This window comes from Porites lutea, chromosome 7, assembly GCF_958299795.1.
Source record: "Porites lutea chromosome 7, jaPorLute2.1, whole genome shotgun sequence".
In the NCBI taxonomy this organism is placed as follows: Eukaryota; Metazoa; Cnidaria; class Anthozoa; order Scleractinia; family Poritidae; genus Porites; species Porites lutea.
This window is the reverse complement of record NC_133207.1, coordinates 33,561,357-33,576,462: the sequence shown is the minus strand read 5'-3', so window position 1 is coordinate 33,576,462 and position 15,106 is coordinate 33,561,357. Positions and strand designations below refer to the sequence as shown.

General features: G+C 39.0%; 1 protein-coding gene across 1 annotated transcript in view; it reads left to right on the top strand.

Annotated features, from left to right (window-relative positions):
- The window catches only part of LOC140944897 (uncharacterized), a 34,254-nt gene extending 19,512 nt beyond the window's left edge, over window positions 1-14,742 (top strand). The window contains exons 14-26 of the mRNA XM_073394000.1: window positions 1-15; window positions 4,527-4,732; window positions 5,688-5,744; window positions 6,085-6,169; window positions 6,430-6,574; window positions 7,233-7,453; window positions 8,195-8,379; window positions 8,843-8,941; window positions 10,684-10,914; window positions 11,762-11,976; window positions 12,596-12,636; window positions 13,180-13,276; window positions 13,780-14,742. The exon at window positions 1-15 is cut by the window's left edge and continues 52 nt beyond it. Of these exons, the coding sequence (XP_073250101.1) occupies window positions 1-15; window positions 4,527-4,732; window positions 5,688-5,744; window positions 6,085-6,169; window positions 6,430-6,574; window positions 7,233-7,453; window positions 8,195-8,379; window positions 8,843-8,941; window positions 10,684-10,914; window positions 11,762-11,976; window positions 12,596-12,636; window positions 13,180-13,276; window positions 13,780-14,260 (2,078 nt within the window). The 3' untranslated portion in view covers window positions 14,261-14,742. The remainder of the gene's footprint in view (window positions 16-4,526; window positions 4,733-5,687; window positions 5,745-6,084; window positions 6,170-6,429; window positions 6,575-7,232; window positions 7,454-8,194; window positions 8,380-8,842; window positions 8,942-10,683; window positions 10,915-11,761; window positions 11,977-12,595; window positions 12,637-13,179; window positions 13,277-13,779) is intronic.
- The last annotated feature ends 364 nt before the right edge of the window (window positions 14,743-15,106 follow it).

Sequence of the window (15,106 nt, the reverse complement as noted above, 5' to 3'; positions counted from 1 at the left end):
TGGTTACTGCACCAGGTTAGAATATTACCATTACCACCTAGATTGCCCAATTATCCACAATTGATTACTTAGCAAAGCCAAACGTACATGTGTAACATTACGAGCAGCTGATAAAATGGCTCATGATATAAAGGAATTTAACGGGTTATTTAACAAACGCAAAGATATTTTCGAACTTCCAAGAGACCATAGAACTATAAATCCTGAATAGCTCAAGTTCGATATATTAACGTTCTAACATAACTCCCAGGCTTCGGGTCAAAATGGCATAAATTTCACGAACCCATTGTCTCGCAGTCCCCAGAAGAGACTTGAGCACGACGAAAACCAAAAAAAATTTAGAAAAATGACCAGAAAGCCATATTAGAATTTTAATAAATCGAACGTGGGCTATTAATAAACGCTTTGATGGAATGATATTTACACATGAATAAAACACATAAAACTTTTCCGTTTTCTCTTAAGGTGTTTCTCACTACGTTATTTACGTTCTTTAGTATCGCTAATTGCCAATTCCTTTACAGTGAATACAGATTACTTCGTTTACTGGTCTTTATTTCATAAAAAAGCCCCGGGTCGGCAACAGTAGTTTGACCATGGTATCATGGTTTTTGATTGTCAACTACGTTTGACCATTTTCGGCGATAGTGTGACTGTGGTGTGTGACCGTGGTCTGTTATCAGCTCTCGACCATGGTACATTACCAACCATGGTTACAAAATAAATTATTACCTTTTATTAAATCAGTAACAGAAAACAACAAACTAGTTATGTTTATGTGATTAACTTTAAGTGTACGATAAAATTTCTGCTTTGTTTTATTTTTCTCGAGGCAAATATTGAAGTGACTCAAGACCAGGAAAAACCATGTTCGACCATCTCCAATCCTTGGTCTGACTCAATAATAGAAATCAGTTCTTGTTGAGTATTTCATAAATTATTTCGCAGACAGGCAAAAAAGGAATGCATTTGTATCACTTTAAAACAATTTTTTTTTTTGAAAGAATATATTGAAGTGAGTCAAGACCATGTTATACCACTTTCGACCATTTTTAATGCGGATCTGGCTCTTGTTGACGTTTTTAGACAGAATTTAATGTCTCTCAGCCGCACAGGCCAAAATCATTCAGTTTGTAAGTTTTTTATAGAATATAGATTTTTTAAAAAGGACTGAGACACCGCTTCGAGTTTTTGCATCCATATTGCGAACATCTTGTTGAGACAATTATACCCCTCTTTTTTGACCTCTGGTGGCTTATAAATTACTGTAGTTGCAGACATAAACCATTCTCATTTAATAAATGATTGACCAAAGACAATTTTCACGCAAGGCCAGGTTTATAAATTTAATTTTTTATAAAGATTTGTTAGCTGACATAAATAGCACAATTGCCAATAAAAGATTTTTTCAGTTGAATTAAAGTGCCAAAGGGAGACACGTGTTTTACGTCCCGAGAGAGGTCAAACAAAACATTTTGGTGCAACGTGACTTAGCAAGGTTGAGTAATCTTCTCAGTCTTCTGAACATTTTCCTATGTGGCCGAACGTAACAATACCTTAGCATAATAAAGATCGATAAAGATTACCTGTTTGGTTTTTGAGATCCTGATGTATCAGCCACAATATGCTTGAAATTTATCATTTTTCCAAGAGCATCTCGATCCGGGATTGATCGGTGAAGACTGTTTGACATGTTCGCAAAGCTTGCGCTCAACTACCAGACAGTTATTACTAAAAATAAAGCAACTCTGTCCTATTTTGAAAAAAAAAATGAAATCATACTAAAACCTGAGAAAAAGGAATGAGGAAACTTGGAAGAAAAAGAGACATTTCTTGATGCTAAAGAAAGCTCGACTGTGAAATGTGACCTTGTTTAACCTTTTGTTGAAACATGATTGGTTTAGCTGTCAAGCGGTGACTTAATAGGGAGTTTAAGATACGGCGACTACGGACTACGACTACGGTTAAAGATGCTACTGCGCATGATCAAGACCACGTGACTGTAAATGCACATTGACTGTAAATATCTTATTATCCACTCCCCTCAGGGCTTTTCAGGGATAATTTACAACACTGGTTGGGGGACTTTGCCAGACTGCTTAAGGTGCAGTTTACAAGTAATGAAGGAATGAGTGATGATGCCCCCATACATCAGTGTGAAAGTGAGATAGACCACAACACCGGGCACTACGTGCCCTACTCTTTACAAAGAGTGTGTGGGTTCTTTAACGTCCCACAGATTTATTACATGTGCAAGGGCTTGTGAGACGGGGCTTACGGTTTATCGTCCTTATCCGAGAAGACTAGAAAGTCTAACCATTTGCAGATGTTATTACAAAGGTAGCACTTTCTCCTCAGTTATTTTAAAGACCCTGAGTGTTGGTCCGGCCGAGGTTTTGAACCTACGGCCTCCCGCTCAGCAGACCGGCGCTCTCCCAACTGAGCTAACCGGGCGGCGGTTTTTCCCGCGTAGTCCTGAGGCTACGGTGAGTTGTTGAGCTGTTTCGCGTAGTCGGGACCACGGAGAACATTTTGCTCGTATTTTGCCGTCTCGGTACTTTCGAGTACAAGAATCTCGTCTTTCCGTAAAAAAGTTTTCAATTCACCTGCTTTAGTGAGAGGGAGGCGAAATATGTAAGTTGTGTCTTATTTCTGCTCAGATTTACGCTTTAATCCACTGTTGTGACTACATTTTTATCTAGCTAAGCTCATATTAAATAAGCTTAGCTGTTTTTACGCAGAATTCCGATTGACGGCCGAGGAGAAGAGAAATCATGCAGGTAATTTACTTTCTCTTCGCACTTGAAAAGTTTCAATGTTTCTTCGAACTGATTATTGTGTCTTTCTACTTGTGTAACCTTTGTTTATGCGAGTTTTTGTATCACATTTGCTGAATGAAAATGATGTAAACATCTTCGAGACAATCGAAACTCGGCATTTCGATACTTCAAACTAAATCAGATCAGTAGTCTGAGAAGTCCATCTTCTAAATCTAATAAATGAGCTATTACTATTTCTGTCTGTTTCTTTAATATCTGACATAAGAATTTATGGCGAAAAAAATAAAACCTGTGTAACCAAAACTTTGTTCACCAATTTCACCCAACGTAATTGCTTTCTTCAAGTATGGAAGAATTTGTTCATTGTTCTAAAGATAAGATCACATGCAAAACTGACCGTTGCATTTTTGTGAACTGGGATGAAAACGGGTCACCCAACGTCAATTTTCGGAAAATATCTGTTCGGAAGACAATTTGAGATCTAGAATTTTCGGAACATTTGTTGTAGAATTTCTTGCTTGCCTGCCTCTCCTAGGATTTTCGAACATCTAAAAATGGTATAATTGCCCATTTTAACGGATTTTTACTCTAAAAAGGTTACCTACAATTTTCGGGAGCCTTTATTCTGGCTGAAATTTTCGAAAAGGTAAGTTTGATCCCTATAATTTTCGGATCACTAGACTTTCAGCTGGGAAATCCGAACAGATGAGAAATTTCTAGGGGATAAAAATATGCCTATATGTACTGTTCGAATACTAAAATACGTTTAACAATGCTAAGTTTAAGTGGTTTTGAACTATATTCTCGTTGGGTACCCCTGATGAAAAGAATAAAATCTTTGCGTGTTGTTTCCCTCTCCGCCTCTTCTCTCGTAGTCTACCGTCTGTAGTGCAATCTTAACGTTCTATATTTACACGACTCAACACAGTGCTACGAACAAAGGACAACGCTCGTCCAGCCGTAGTTCGCAGTCCGTAGTCTCCGTATCTTAAGCTCCTTATTATGTTTTATCAGTTTTTTTCGTGGTCATGTTACAAGAGCCGTTTTATTGTGCTATTCAAATCACGCCGCCAACTGCATGCCAAGGAAGAGGCCGTGCCGGCAGTGCTTGAAATATTAATTGCTTCGATTTTAAGGGAAAACGGACGCTTCTAAACTGTTGTTGATCCAAACTGATACATGTATGATTCTGCGATGCGGTAAAAGTGCGTTCAGGATAGACTACGGTGTTGCTGTGTTGTACTTCAACCGCCTCGACTGTCTACAAGGACGACAATTGTAGTTAAGAAAATGGGGTAAAAGTGCAAGTGTTTAAGGAAGAAATAGAATGAAAATCTGCTGAATAAACGGACGTTTACGACCACTAAAGAAGTGAGGAATAATTGCATTGCATGAGTCTTTAAATAAGCTGGCTAGAAAGAAACATCTATTGTTACATAACAAAGTAAACTGTTGCACAATGGTTTTGAATCTGTCTTCACCATTTTTTTAACTTTCTGAGCGGTATTCTGATGTCCACTATAGAAATAGTTACTTCGGAAAAAAAAATTGCTAGTGGATTTCTGAAGTCCTGTCAGATCTTTTTTTAAGAATTTTCAGCGAGATTTAGGTCAAGTCTTACCTGTAAAAATATAGAATTTAAATTTTTCACTTAGCAGGTCATTGTATAATTTATCTTTATTGGCGTATCACTTTTTCATGAAATGAGAAATCCTTGTTTTTTTTTCTGATATACTTTTTCACTAGAACCCAACGAGGAGCTTGTAAAGGTGATTGGGTTGAAGCATGGCGTTCAGGTTGCTGGTCCTAACAATACGTTTAGCACAACAGTTTGGTGGGAGAAACCATTGTTCACACACAGTGGAGTTAAATACTATACATACAAAGTTTTGCCTATATCTGACCCAAAAAGGCGAAAGAGAGGCATCAATGTTTACGCTGGTGTTCATACTGTAAGTTGAAAAGAATGATGAGTGTTTCTTAGGAATCACTGCAGAAGTTTTTAAGTACTCAACGAAGTTTTATATGGCTAGGCTCCGCCCCGCGGTCCAACAACTTACCAAGTTTTATGTACCATTTTTTTTGACAGATTAAAGGTACCCCTTTCACATACCTTGTTTAGAACTTTGCATCCCTTTTGACAGCTGTAAATACACCGTCTTTTAAATAGGTATCAATCACAAAAATAGAACGTTTTCTGATTTTATAAAGCCATTAAATTCATCTGTTAGCCCTTTTTGGGCCCTTTCACAGACCCAAATGACAGTACTCTCTTCTCTTCTATATAATTCAACTTGTGAAATCCCTACCCTTTCATATACCTGCAGCCCGAAAAAAGGTACCCCCTTCGGGCGGAGCCTTCCGGTATAGGCCATCAAGGGGCGATCCCGCAGCTGTTTGAAAGATTGTTTTTGATTAGCTGGGAAAACAATAGGGATTTTCACATAGCAATGCCCCTATCCCTGAAAACAAAGGAAGTGCAGATTAATGGGGACCAGTGAAATAAGAGGTTTAGAACGGTGCAGGTCTACTGCCATTAAGGGGGGCTCCCCCGGGGTTTGAGAATAGTTGTGGTTTCTACAATGTTATTTTATTTTGAGAATATAACTCCGAAATGTGAACAGAAAAACAATAATACATGTTACGCTAAGTTAGTTTTAGCCTCTCACGCAGGCGTTTTTAGGGTAGCTCTTAGGAGACGAAATACGACCTCCCCTAAAAACACCGGCGTGGCAGGTTACGGTCCTTGTGGCCCAGTGCGCGCATTTACCTCATCCTTGCCTTGTTTATAGTTAAGTAATCATGACAAATTTGTCTTCGGATTTTTATGTGCTGAAATATGAATGCATTATTACGGTTGTTGGTCCGATCCATTTGTGCGTTTGACTGTTCTTTACGTTTTTATAGTCTGATACAAATGCTACCATCAGTGGGATCAACAAGGACATTTCTGTGGAATTTCAGGTAATCGCTTTGGTCAGGCAGCAAGATTATTACAAATAACGGTATCCTTTCTAACACCGAACTGAACTCACCACATCCATTAGTCAGCATTTTCAAAATTGTTTGAAGAAAATGAAGAAAACAGGTCGTTGGTGTACAAATAAAGTCTAGAGCGAGTGTCTTTCATCCGAGAAAAATCTGCCAATTTCAAAGCTGGGAACACACTCTCGCCTTACCAAAAAGTAAACTGACTGAAATATTTTGCAAGCAATATACTGATGCTTTACATGTATATGTTATTTCATTTCACACTTTTGGACCAAGCAAGTGTTCTCATTGTATCATTTCAATATATTTTTAGGTTACGCCTGTCTTCCAGGTTCGAGTGGTCAACGGTATATATGATCGGATTGACATTTCATGGGAAGGTCCAGATGTCCAAAACGGTATTTTTTCCTTTTAGTCAATTTATTACCTAACTTTCGCTGTAACTGCAGTTCGAGAAGAAAACTAAGCCTAGTTCACGTTCACAAAGACTTCTGGGACTGTTACAAGGTATGGAGGTGCCGGAAATTGGCCAATACCTCACCTGCGCGTTCCTAGTAACGATACCGGAAACAATTGAGGGACGCATTTCGGCTCCACTTCCCTTCTCGCTTGACCTAAGTTCATGCCGTTTATAATGACTCGCAATGTTCTTTTTCAGATAAAGGTTCTTTCAAGTTAACTCAAGCTCAGATGGGCGGGCTTATTGGAGGCGTTATAATTGGTGCCCTGATTGCTGTATGTTTAATGATTTGGTGTAACAAACAAAGAAGGAGACGAATGGAAAAGAGGGGTCTTGTGTCAGGGTAAGGTTTCTTGAGAATAAACCCAACGGAATGTTTACGGCAGGATTTTGATGTCTTGCACTGGGATGTACTGTAAAGAAATATTAAAATACTTTGATCACATTTTATCGATTACATGATTACCTGCATATGAAGACAACTGTTTGTCAAATTCATGTTACCGCGTAAACTTATTAAGAAGTTGTAATATAATTACTGAAATAATAGTTTGCGCTATCATTGTAGATCTGTAGGACGACCTTCTAGAAAGTTTAAAACTTGAAAATTGACACCATACTACCGCCTTTGTGGCGTCATTGGGTGGCGAACTAAAGCTGTGGCCGACCTTGTCTCCGGCATGCTTTACCAATCTGCATTAGAGAACGGAAATCCACAAAAAAAGGAATTGACAAAAACATGATAGCTGCGATAAATCATTTAACAGGAAGGCAGTTTTACTAAGCTACTCCAGCAAGTTATCAGCGTGGCTCTTTATACGCTAGCCACCGTAAACTTTTTGTCAATCCAAAAAAACATATGGCAGCACCTTATTGATATTGCATTGATAGGCTTTATTCCTGGTGTCCGAGCGTCAAACGACAAATCGATGACTTTCACTGTCACACCAGGAGGAAAAGAACATTGAATTAATATTCTGACAATTTTTTTCTTTTGTCAGAAACAATGCGTTAATAATTGATCATTGGGAAGTGGATAGTGACCTGGTGTCCCTTGAGGAGGAGCAAGGAGAGGGTGCTTTTGGTAAAGTGTATAAAGGAACCATAAAGCAAGCAACTACAATATCACGTAGGCTTTCAGTGATGCCCCCAGTGAGTCCTCTTCGGAAATCTGCAATCACGCAAGCCATGCCATTTACTGTGGCAGTGAAAATGCTTCACGGTAAATTTTGGGTCATTATTCCGTATTTTTTCCAAAGCCTGCGCCACAGACGAAACTAAACCCTGGTTAAGTCCGGCTGCGAAACAAGGCCAAAATCTTTGATCTGAGCCCTCACCTGTGTTACAGGATTTGAGTCTGTTGGAAGCACAGAACAAGGATCTCGGCTCTGCTTCGCGGACGTTACTAAGACCTGGCTCAGACGCCGTAATTTTCATGTGCTGAATAAGTTCGACTTTGGAGCGACACTGGCGAGGCATCAGATTCAGACGGTGCACCGTGTATCGAGCCTATTAGTGAGTCAAGTTTGACAAAATTTCGACAGACTCTATCGAACTTTTTGCCGCACCAAACGCTTTTGCCGCACCTAACTAAAACTGCCGTACCAAATTGATTCAGACACCGCTCTTTTGCCGTACTTAATTCATCAGTTAGGTTCAGCACATAAGTGGAGCGGTGTCTGAACCGGGCCTAACCGAGGTTAAATTACGTCTGTGACGCAGGCTAAGTTTTTTCCTGTAATCTCTAGTTTTTAATTTTTCATTCTGACAACGATGCGTTAACGTTAATATTTGAGTACAACAGTTTTCATTGAAACCAACCCCTATATTTTTATGTGGCTAAGCAGGCTGCGAACAGATTAGAGATTCAACTCAGGTGACAATTATTTTGGAGATTTTAATGTACTTTAAGAAATGTTAGAGAATAATTTTTGTAACTGTCTCCGATTGTTCTTATCTACAGCTATGGCAGATAGTGACCAAAGAAGGGAGTTTCTGGAAGAAATTCAATTGATGAAAGCATTGGGTTCGCACAAGAATATTGTTAATATGGTCGGTTGTTGCACTTTGGAGGAACCCATGTTCTTGTTGGTTGAATTTGTCCCTTACGGTGATCTTCTGCATTACCTCAGAAAGCGCCGAGGAAAGGTACAAGATATAAAGAAATCTACTCAAAGCGACTTCCACTGGAAATAAATTATTAAAGCCAAACTGTTTAGTTTGGACCTATAAAAGAATTGCCTGGAGTGCACTTCGTTTGAGAGATTTATCCTCAAAGGCGTTAATATTTACCATGCACTCCTCTGTCGTAGGCTTCCTTAATCTGGTTCTTATCGGGCCGTACAGTAGTATTTGATACGATCATTAGCGGAGTTATCCGCCGTTCCCTTCGTGATGACCCATTTGGCCGAACACGCTTAGCACTCCTTCACATGTCAACCGTGTCATCGCATTAATGTTCAAAACCATATTACAGGTAGATGTTTTACAAAGAATCTAGTCAGTAGATATGCCATTCTGTATGTACCCAGCGCTAATGGATACCAGAAAAATATGAATGTATCTTCCCTTTTACATGGGAACTGGGATGATTTTTTTGCCTCTTTTTCAGGTAAAAGTGTACCCCGGAGACGAGTCAAGAAGTCCATTCCGCTCAACATATTGTGAGACATATGTACTTGATGCAAAGGGGGGAGAAATATCAATACAGGTACATAGTCGTGCGAACTATTTGATGCATGAGTCGGTAAAATAATTTCAAAGGGCACCAGAAATGACAAGTGCGGTCATTTTTTTTCTTGGTTAACTGAAATAGAATATTTTATGCTAGACGTTATGTATGTTTCTTCTCCGGTTGGCTTTCTCTTCCTTTTAGTGTTTCAGCTTAATAGGTTAACCACTATCAGGTTAGCTCGGTTGCCAGGATAAAGTCCAGTCTGGCAAAAGTTCTCCAACCAAAGTAGCCTGAGTATCAGGCGTTTCTGGGGAAAAGGGGAAAGATGGAAGCGAAAAAGGGAGAGAGGTGAAGGAGAGAAACGCCTGACACAGATGCTTTTACTGGAGCCTTCCACCCCTACACAGCATGATTCGATACCATCCAATCAAAATCACTTCCGGTCATTGGGTTGACAGCTTCACGTGTCAAAAAGCTCGCCTAAAATAAATCTCACTTTACAGTTTGGCCGAGCTCCGGTGCTTGTGTTGCTACGATTTCGCTTTTTTTTTAAACCTCCAATGAGGAGTTTTCGAATACTTGTAATGTAAGACATTACAGGAATTATAACATGTTTTAAAAATTGTGCTTGTGTAAGATCGCCAACGCTCTCGTTTGTAAATAAACGTGCCCCAGAAAATTGTAAATTGCTTTTGTTTACAGAGTTACATCAGGCGTTTGTCTGGCAGCTAAAAAGCTGATGTTATCCCTCGTATCCTCGGGCGGTGGAAAGGAGCTGCAAGAATAAATAGGAAGGTGCGATGGTGAAACACCTATGCCTAGAAATTATCAAGCAGCAGCAAATTCCACCACTTCACGGAGAGCTCGTGAAAGCTGTTACAGGTTTAAAAAAAGTGAGAGCCTATAGCAAAGGTCAATCCCGTTGGCGAAATATGATGGCGCCCGCTTGAGCTTAAGACATTTCAAAAGTGAGAGAATTTTGGAACAGGAAGCGAACGAATTCCAATCACGTACGCTATCGTAACCGCCACAAGCAAAGTCAAGCTTTCTAAAAGCATTGGTGCTGTTGGCTATCTCAATACATGGCTACCTCGCTCTATTTTCATTTACAGTAACAATACCCTTTTTAATAACGGCAGGGTGTTGTAAATCAGAACTTAGATATCTGAAACACTGAAATCGTCGTCTTTCTCCCGGTCTTGTGAAACCAATACTCGGACATAGTTTCGGCAGAAGCTGGTATATGAGACTTTTCCATACTCCGAGTACATCTTTCCTTTAAACTACGAGGCCTTGAAAACATAATTCTTGCTCGGGTTTTATTTTTATTCCAGGCAAGAACTTGAGAGCGCCCTCTAGAGCCGTTTTGAATTCCTCTCTCCGTCTCTGTCCGCAAAAGTATCACATACCGGTAACATGAAATCAAAACATCTATGAAAAATGTCCATGGCTTCTTGCCGATCGCTCTTGCGGTCGGTGACGTCAGGGGGTATTGTGTGTTATCCAATCACTGCCACATCCAGATTTTGGATGTGTCACACGATTTGCTGAATGGTTTTGTGTCAGGCCTTCCTTTCTCTTCTCCCCCTTCCCCCTCGCCCATCTAGAATCTCCTCTCCCCTAGCCCCTTTGGAAGGTCTGATACTCAGGCTACAACCAAAGCAGTAAATTATACCTGGAAGTCCAGACAGGAGTGACTAATGACATATTCACAATTTTACAATTTAAGAACTCTAGTGTTGGTTCTAGGTGATTTTTTTTTTCTATTTAATTTTTAGGCAACTAGGAGCGATCGTATTTACGTTAATACCCCTGACGCTCCAAAGAGTGACGGCGGAAACGTGCAGATTCTTTCATTTTCTCAGTCTTCAAAAGCGGGTGAGGAATCTGGAGCTGAAAACAAAGGGATGTCGAAAGATGAAATTCACTCAGACGACGACGACGAAGAAGAAGATGTTCTGACTCCAGGAGATTTACTGGCATTTGCCTGGCAAATAAGCGAAGGCATGGTAAGAATACCACATGTTTGGATGGGAACAGATATATAAGGCAAATTTCAAACTTTCTTAACTCTCCTCTCGGTTGCTTTGTTTTGATTCTGACAAAAATTGGTGCGGAAGTTTAGTGATGCGGGTTCTGAGAAAAGCGAAGCCACTGCAGACTGCCGAAGCACTTATTGTCATTTCTCTCACGATTTTATGATATCACTTTTACTAGATGAATTAAGAATGTATCAGCGTAAATCTATAAACAGCCTCAGTCTCCTCGAGTCTCAGTTAAGATATGCGTAAAGTGTTCCAATTCAAACGACTGTATTAGAATACATTACATATTTCGTTTCTTAACCCACACTAAAAATTGTCAAGCGGGGGCCTTGCCATGCAGATATTGCTTTATTCTGTTAATGAAAACGCATATGAGTTAGAGAAAACGCATATTCGATTACATGATTGAACAAGAAAATATCATAGCGAAACAGGTCACACCGGACGAGCTCATCCTGGTTGCTCTGCCGTAGCGATAAAAAGGTCATCCAAGTACGAAATCTCTCACAAGTATCATGTAAACGAAGATCGACAACTCGTTCTAATACGAGGTCTGTCTCCCAGTGTATTGGAATCGTAAAGGCATGCGTAGTTTTCGTTGATCTAAGATGACGTCAACATGTTGGGCATTGAAGTATAACGCGACAAGAAATCACGTGGATGAGAGTAACCTCAAGAAAACAAAAATGGAGCTCTAAATATAAGTAGGATTCAAAAGAGAGATATAACCCCCGGCAATATCTTGGTAAGTTTAAAGTGAAAAGCATTATGGGATGTTAACACTGAAACATAATGTAACAAATTTCAACAGGAATATTTGGCGAGAAAAGGCTTTGTACATCGAGACTTAGCAGCCCGCAACGTTCTCGTTGGAGAAAATAAAGTTGCAAAAGTAGCAGATTTTGGTTTGACTCGACACGTGTATGAAGAGAAGGTTTATCATGCTAAAAGAAGCAGGAAACTTCCCTTGAAATGGATGTCTATTGAAGCCATTTTTGATCAAACATTCACCTCACAGAGCGATGTGTAAGTATTTTCTATAGTTATGCGTCAAAGGATAAACTAATGTTTAAACTCCTATCAAGACAACTATATAAATACTGATGTAAGCTAAGATCGATGGCTTAAGTTTTAAATTACTGACCACTGACTGTTCCTCCCTAAACTCGCCTCAGGTAAGGTAATCTGGGTACCGGAGTCCTGTAAATGTTTGTTTCTGAAATCAGGAAACGGACATATTTTCGCTTGTGCAATCCGGAATTCAGGAATTTGGAGTAAGGAATGTACAGCTTAAGGAATCCGGAAAATCCCGCCAACGATTGGAATCCGAAATCCAAGTTCCATGAGAATCTAGTACCAGTACCTAGAATCCGAGATCTACAGTGTTGAATCCAGAATCCCCACAAAACTATCTAAACTATCTTGGATTACTTTACATGTGGTGACTAACCAAAAAGTGTCATTCATTCTATTGATTGATAGCAAACGAGTACGGTATAACTGAAATTCTTGTATTAATTGCTTTATCAGATACGTTGTACGCTGTTCTTTCACTTATCAGCAAAGAGGCGCGCCCTGTCGCTAGCATGTAACGCTTCATTGAGTATTTGGACTAATAATAATTGTACTTGTTGTTTATTGTTAGATGGGCCTTTGGTGTTCTCTTATGGGAGTTGGTCACACTTGGTGAGTTTTCACGCGTAATTTTTACTCGTGAGTTGTGGTTCCTGAAAACTTCTAAAGTACCTTCGGTTTAGAACAGTTTTTTTTTTATTACTGCGCTCCAATGGTTATATAAGGGAGCTTTTACTGTCACGAGGGAACGAAAAAGATACTGCCGTTGAATTCTTCACCCGCCCATATTTGAACTGAAACTTTCGCTTTCGTGTAGCATCAGTTTAGGCCTTTTCCATCTTATCACTACGTCATTTAATTTTAAAGTATAATTTTTTTGTGGGCAACTTTGAAACTAGCTCTTAAAAGGGTTTCAAACATTCTCAGATTAAACAAGTTTCCATCATGATTTGCACAATTTACAGCCTGCATGAACTGGTTTCCACTGCAACAGATTGGATTGTATCTGAAAATTCTAGATTAATTTTTTTTTCCAAATAAATTTCTGGAATTTAGATCAGGAAGTTTTATTAGTTTTCCCCCAATTTTATTCTTTTATTGTATGTTTTAAAGTTATTTCAGGACAAAGATTAATTCTTATTCGCTCGTATTTAGGTGGCACTCCATATCCAACAATTAACAACAGGGAACTGCTTCGCCTTTTGAAAACTGGCTATCGTATGGAGAAACCAGAAATCTGCAATGACGAAATGTATGTTATGACTGTGTACTTAGATTATTCTGCAAGTCATGTTCTAACTATTGCTCAGCGCTTTTTAATAACACGGGACTTTTAAAAACCAAATTTTTAACCTACAGTTTGTTTTTCGTTTACGAAACTCTATGGAAACATAGATTTTCTTTAGAGAGTTTACGTTTGTAGGTTATAGATTGAAGATTTCGATTAATTTTGTCTGTTTCATTTCGTGGTAATTATTATTGACGGACAGGATAAACATGGCGTTTTCTTAAAAAAAATTTAAAGCAAAATCAAATAAAGTAAAATAAAAAAAATAAACAGACTCAATAGTTTTAACTGCATGCAATTCAAACGCTACCGTTCACCATTCGCCAGCATCTGAACCCGCCCACTGAAGATAAAGATGTTCAAACGGATCTAACATGTTGCGTTCAACAATGTGGATCATTCCGTTTGAATGGATTTCAAGGCTGGACTGGACGCTCAGTTAATTACATTCTGTGATTTCGTTTTAGCTACGAGATAATGACGCATTGTTGGATGGAATCACCCGACGACAGACCAAACTTTACGCAGATAAGAGAGAGACTGGAGGTGATGATGCAGAAGGATAACCCTTACCTGGATTTCAGTGCATTGGATGAAAGTAGGGAATATTATAATGTACCATCATTTAACAGTGTCGTTGATGAAACCACAGACGACGAGTTTCTTGACAAAGAAGACGACGAACTCTTAAGAGAAACAAGCGATGACTGCAATGAAGGGGACAACATTGACGCAGGCGACCCTGTTAAAAGGAAGGAACTTGCCACCATGGCCAAGGCATTCAAGAACCTTGACAAAAGGGGTGATAATTTTGATCCTGGTTTTGGACTTAATAACAACAATAAGTTGGCAGGGAAGGGATTCAGTGAACTGAAGGATATTAAAGTTGATTTCGACGCCATCGAAATGTCAATATATCGCGCTGGTAATAAGGAAATTGCCCTCTAGCAAACTAATAATTAACCAATCGTCAAGGGCTGCCCTCTGTCCGCTAGAAAACTAACTTTTCCAGCTGTCATATTAAAATAAGGTGTTTGTATTTAGCACATATAGTGACGATCATAAGTTAGTCTGTTCTCATTGTCGAGATCTAGCTTAAAATTGAAGGTGCACTGGTTTCACTCCGTTTTGCCATGTGGGTGTACTATTGAGTAATTGTCACACTATACGATGGCGGATAAATTTTTCTGGACGACAAGTATCGATTTGAACTTGCTATATTTTGCCCTGTAACTTTTAATTACGAACTGAAACAAAGGACTCTAAGTTTTGTTGTAAAAATAATTTAATAATATCTAAATTAGATATTTGTAGTTTAAGAAGAAACGTTCACTTATATGACGTTTTAAGTCTTGTAAGCGTAATTACATTTTATCTTTTTTTTTCTTCTTCTTCTATAATGAATGAATAAAGTTGTATAGAAATAACAATTGCTTTTAAACCTTCTTACTGGTTCTGGGTTCGGAGAACTTTTGAGTAATTTCTGGACGAATCTGTCATTTGCGAAAATCGAACGGTTGATCAAAATGTCAAAATGTCACGAGAAAATTTCCAAATCTCCGAAAATATATCCTATTGTCCGTGAAAGTTAAATTATTTTTGTTTTGCGCTTAATTCTCTGCCCTTTAGTTTATAACCTTTCCTTCTAGAAGTTGTGCTAATCATAGCGGAGCTCCACGCCCGCGAGCTTAGCCCACACCTAAGAAAATGTGCTTATCTACTCATCGGATAATTTTTGGTAATTACGCGGACCGTATGTCCACTGGTCCGTCCGCACCACAGGTATACCGATGT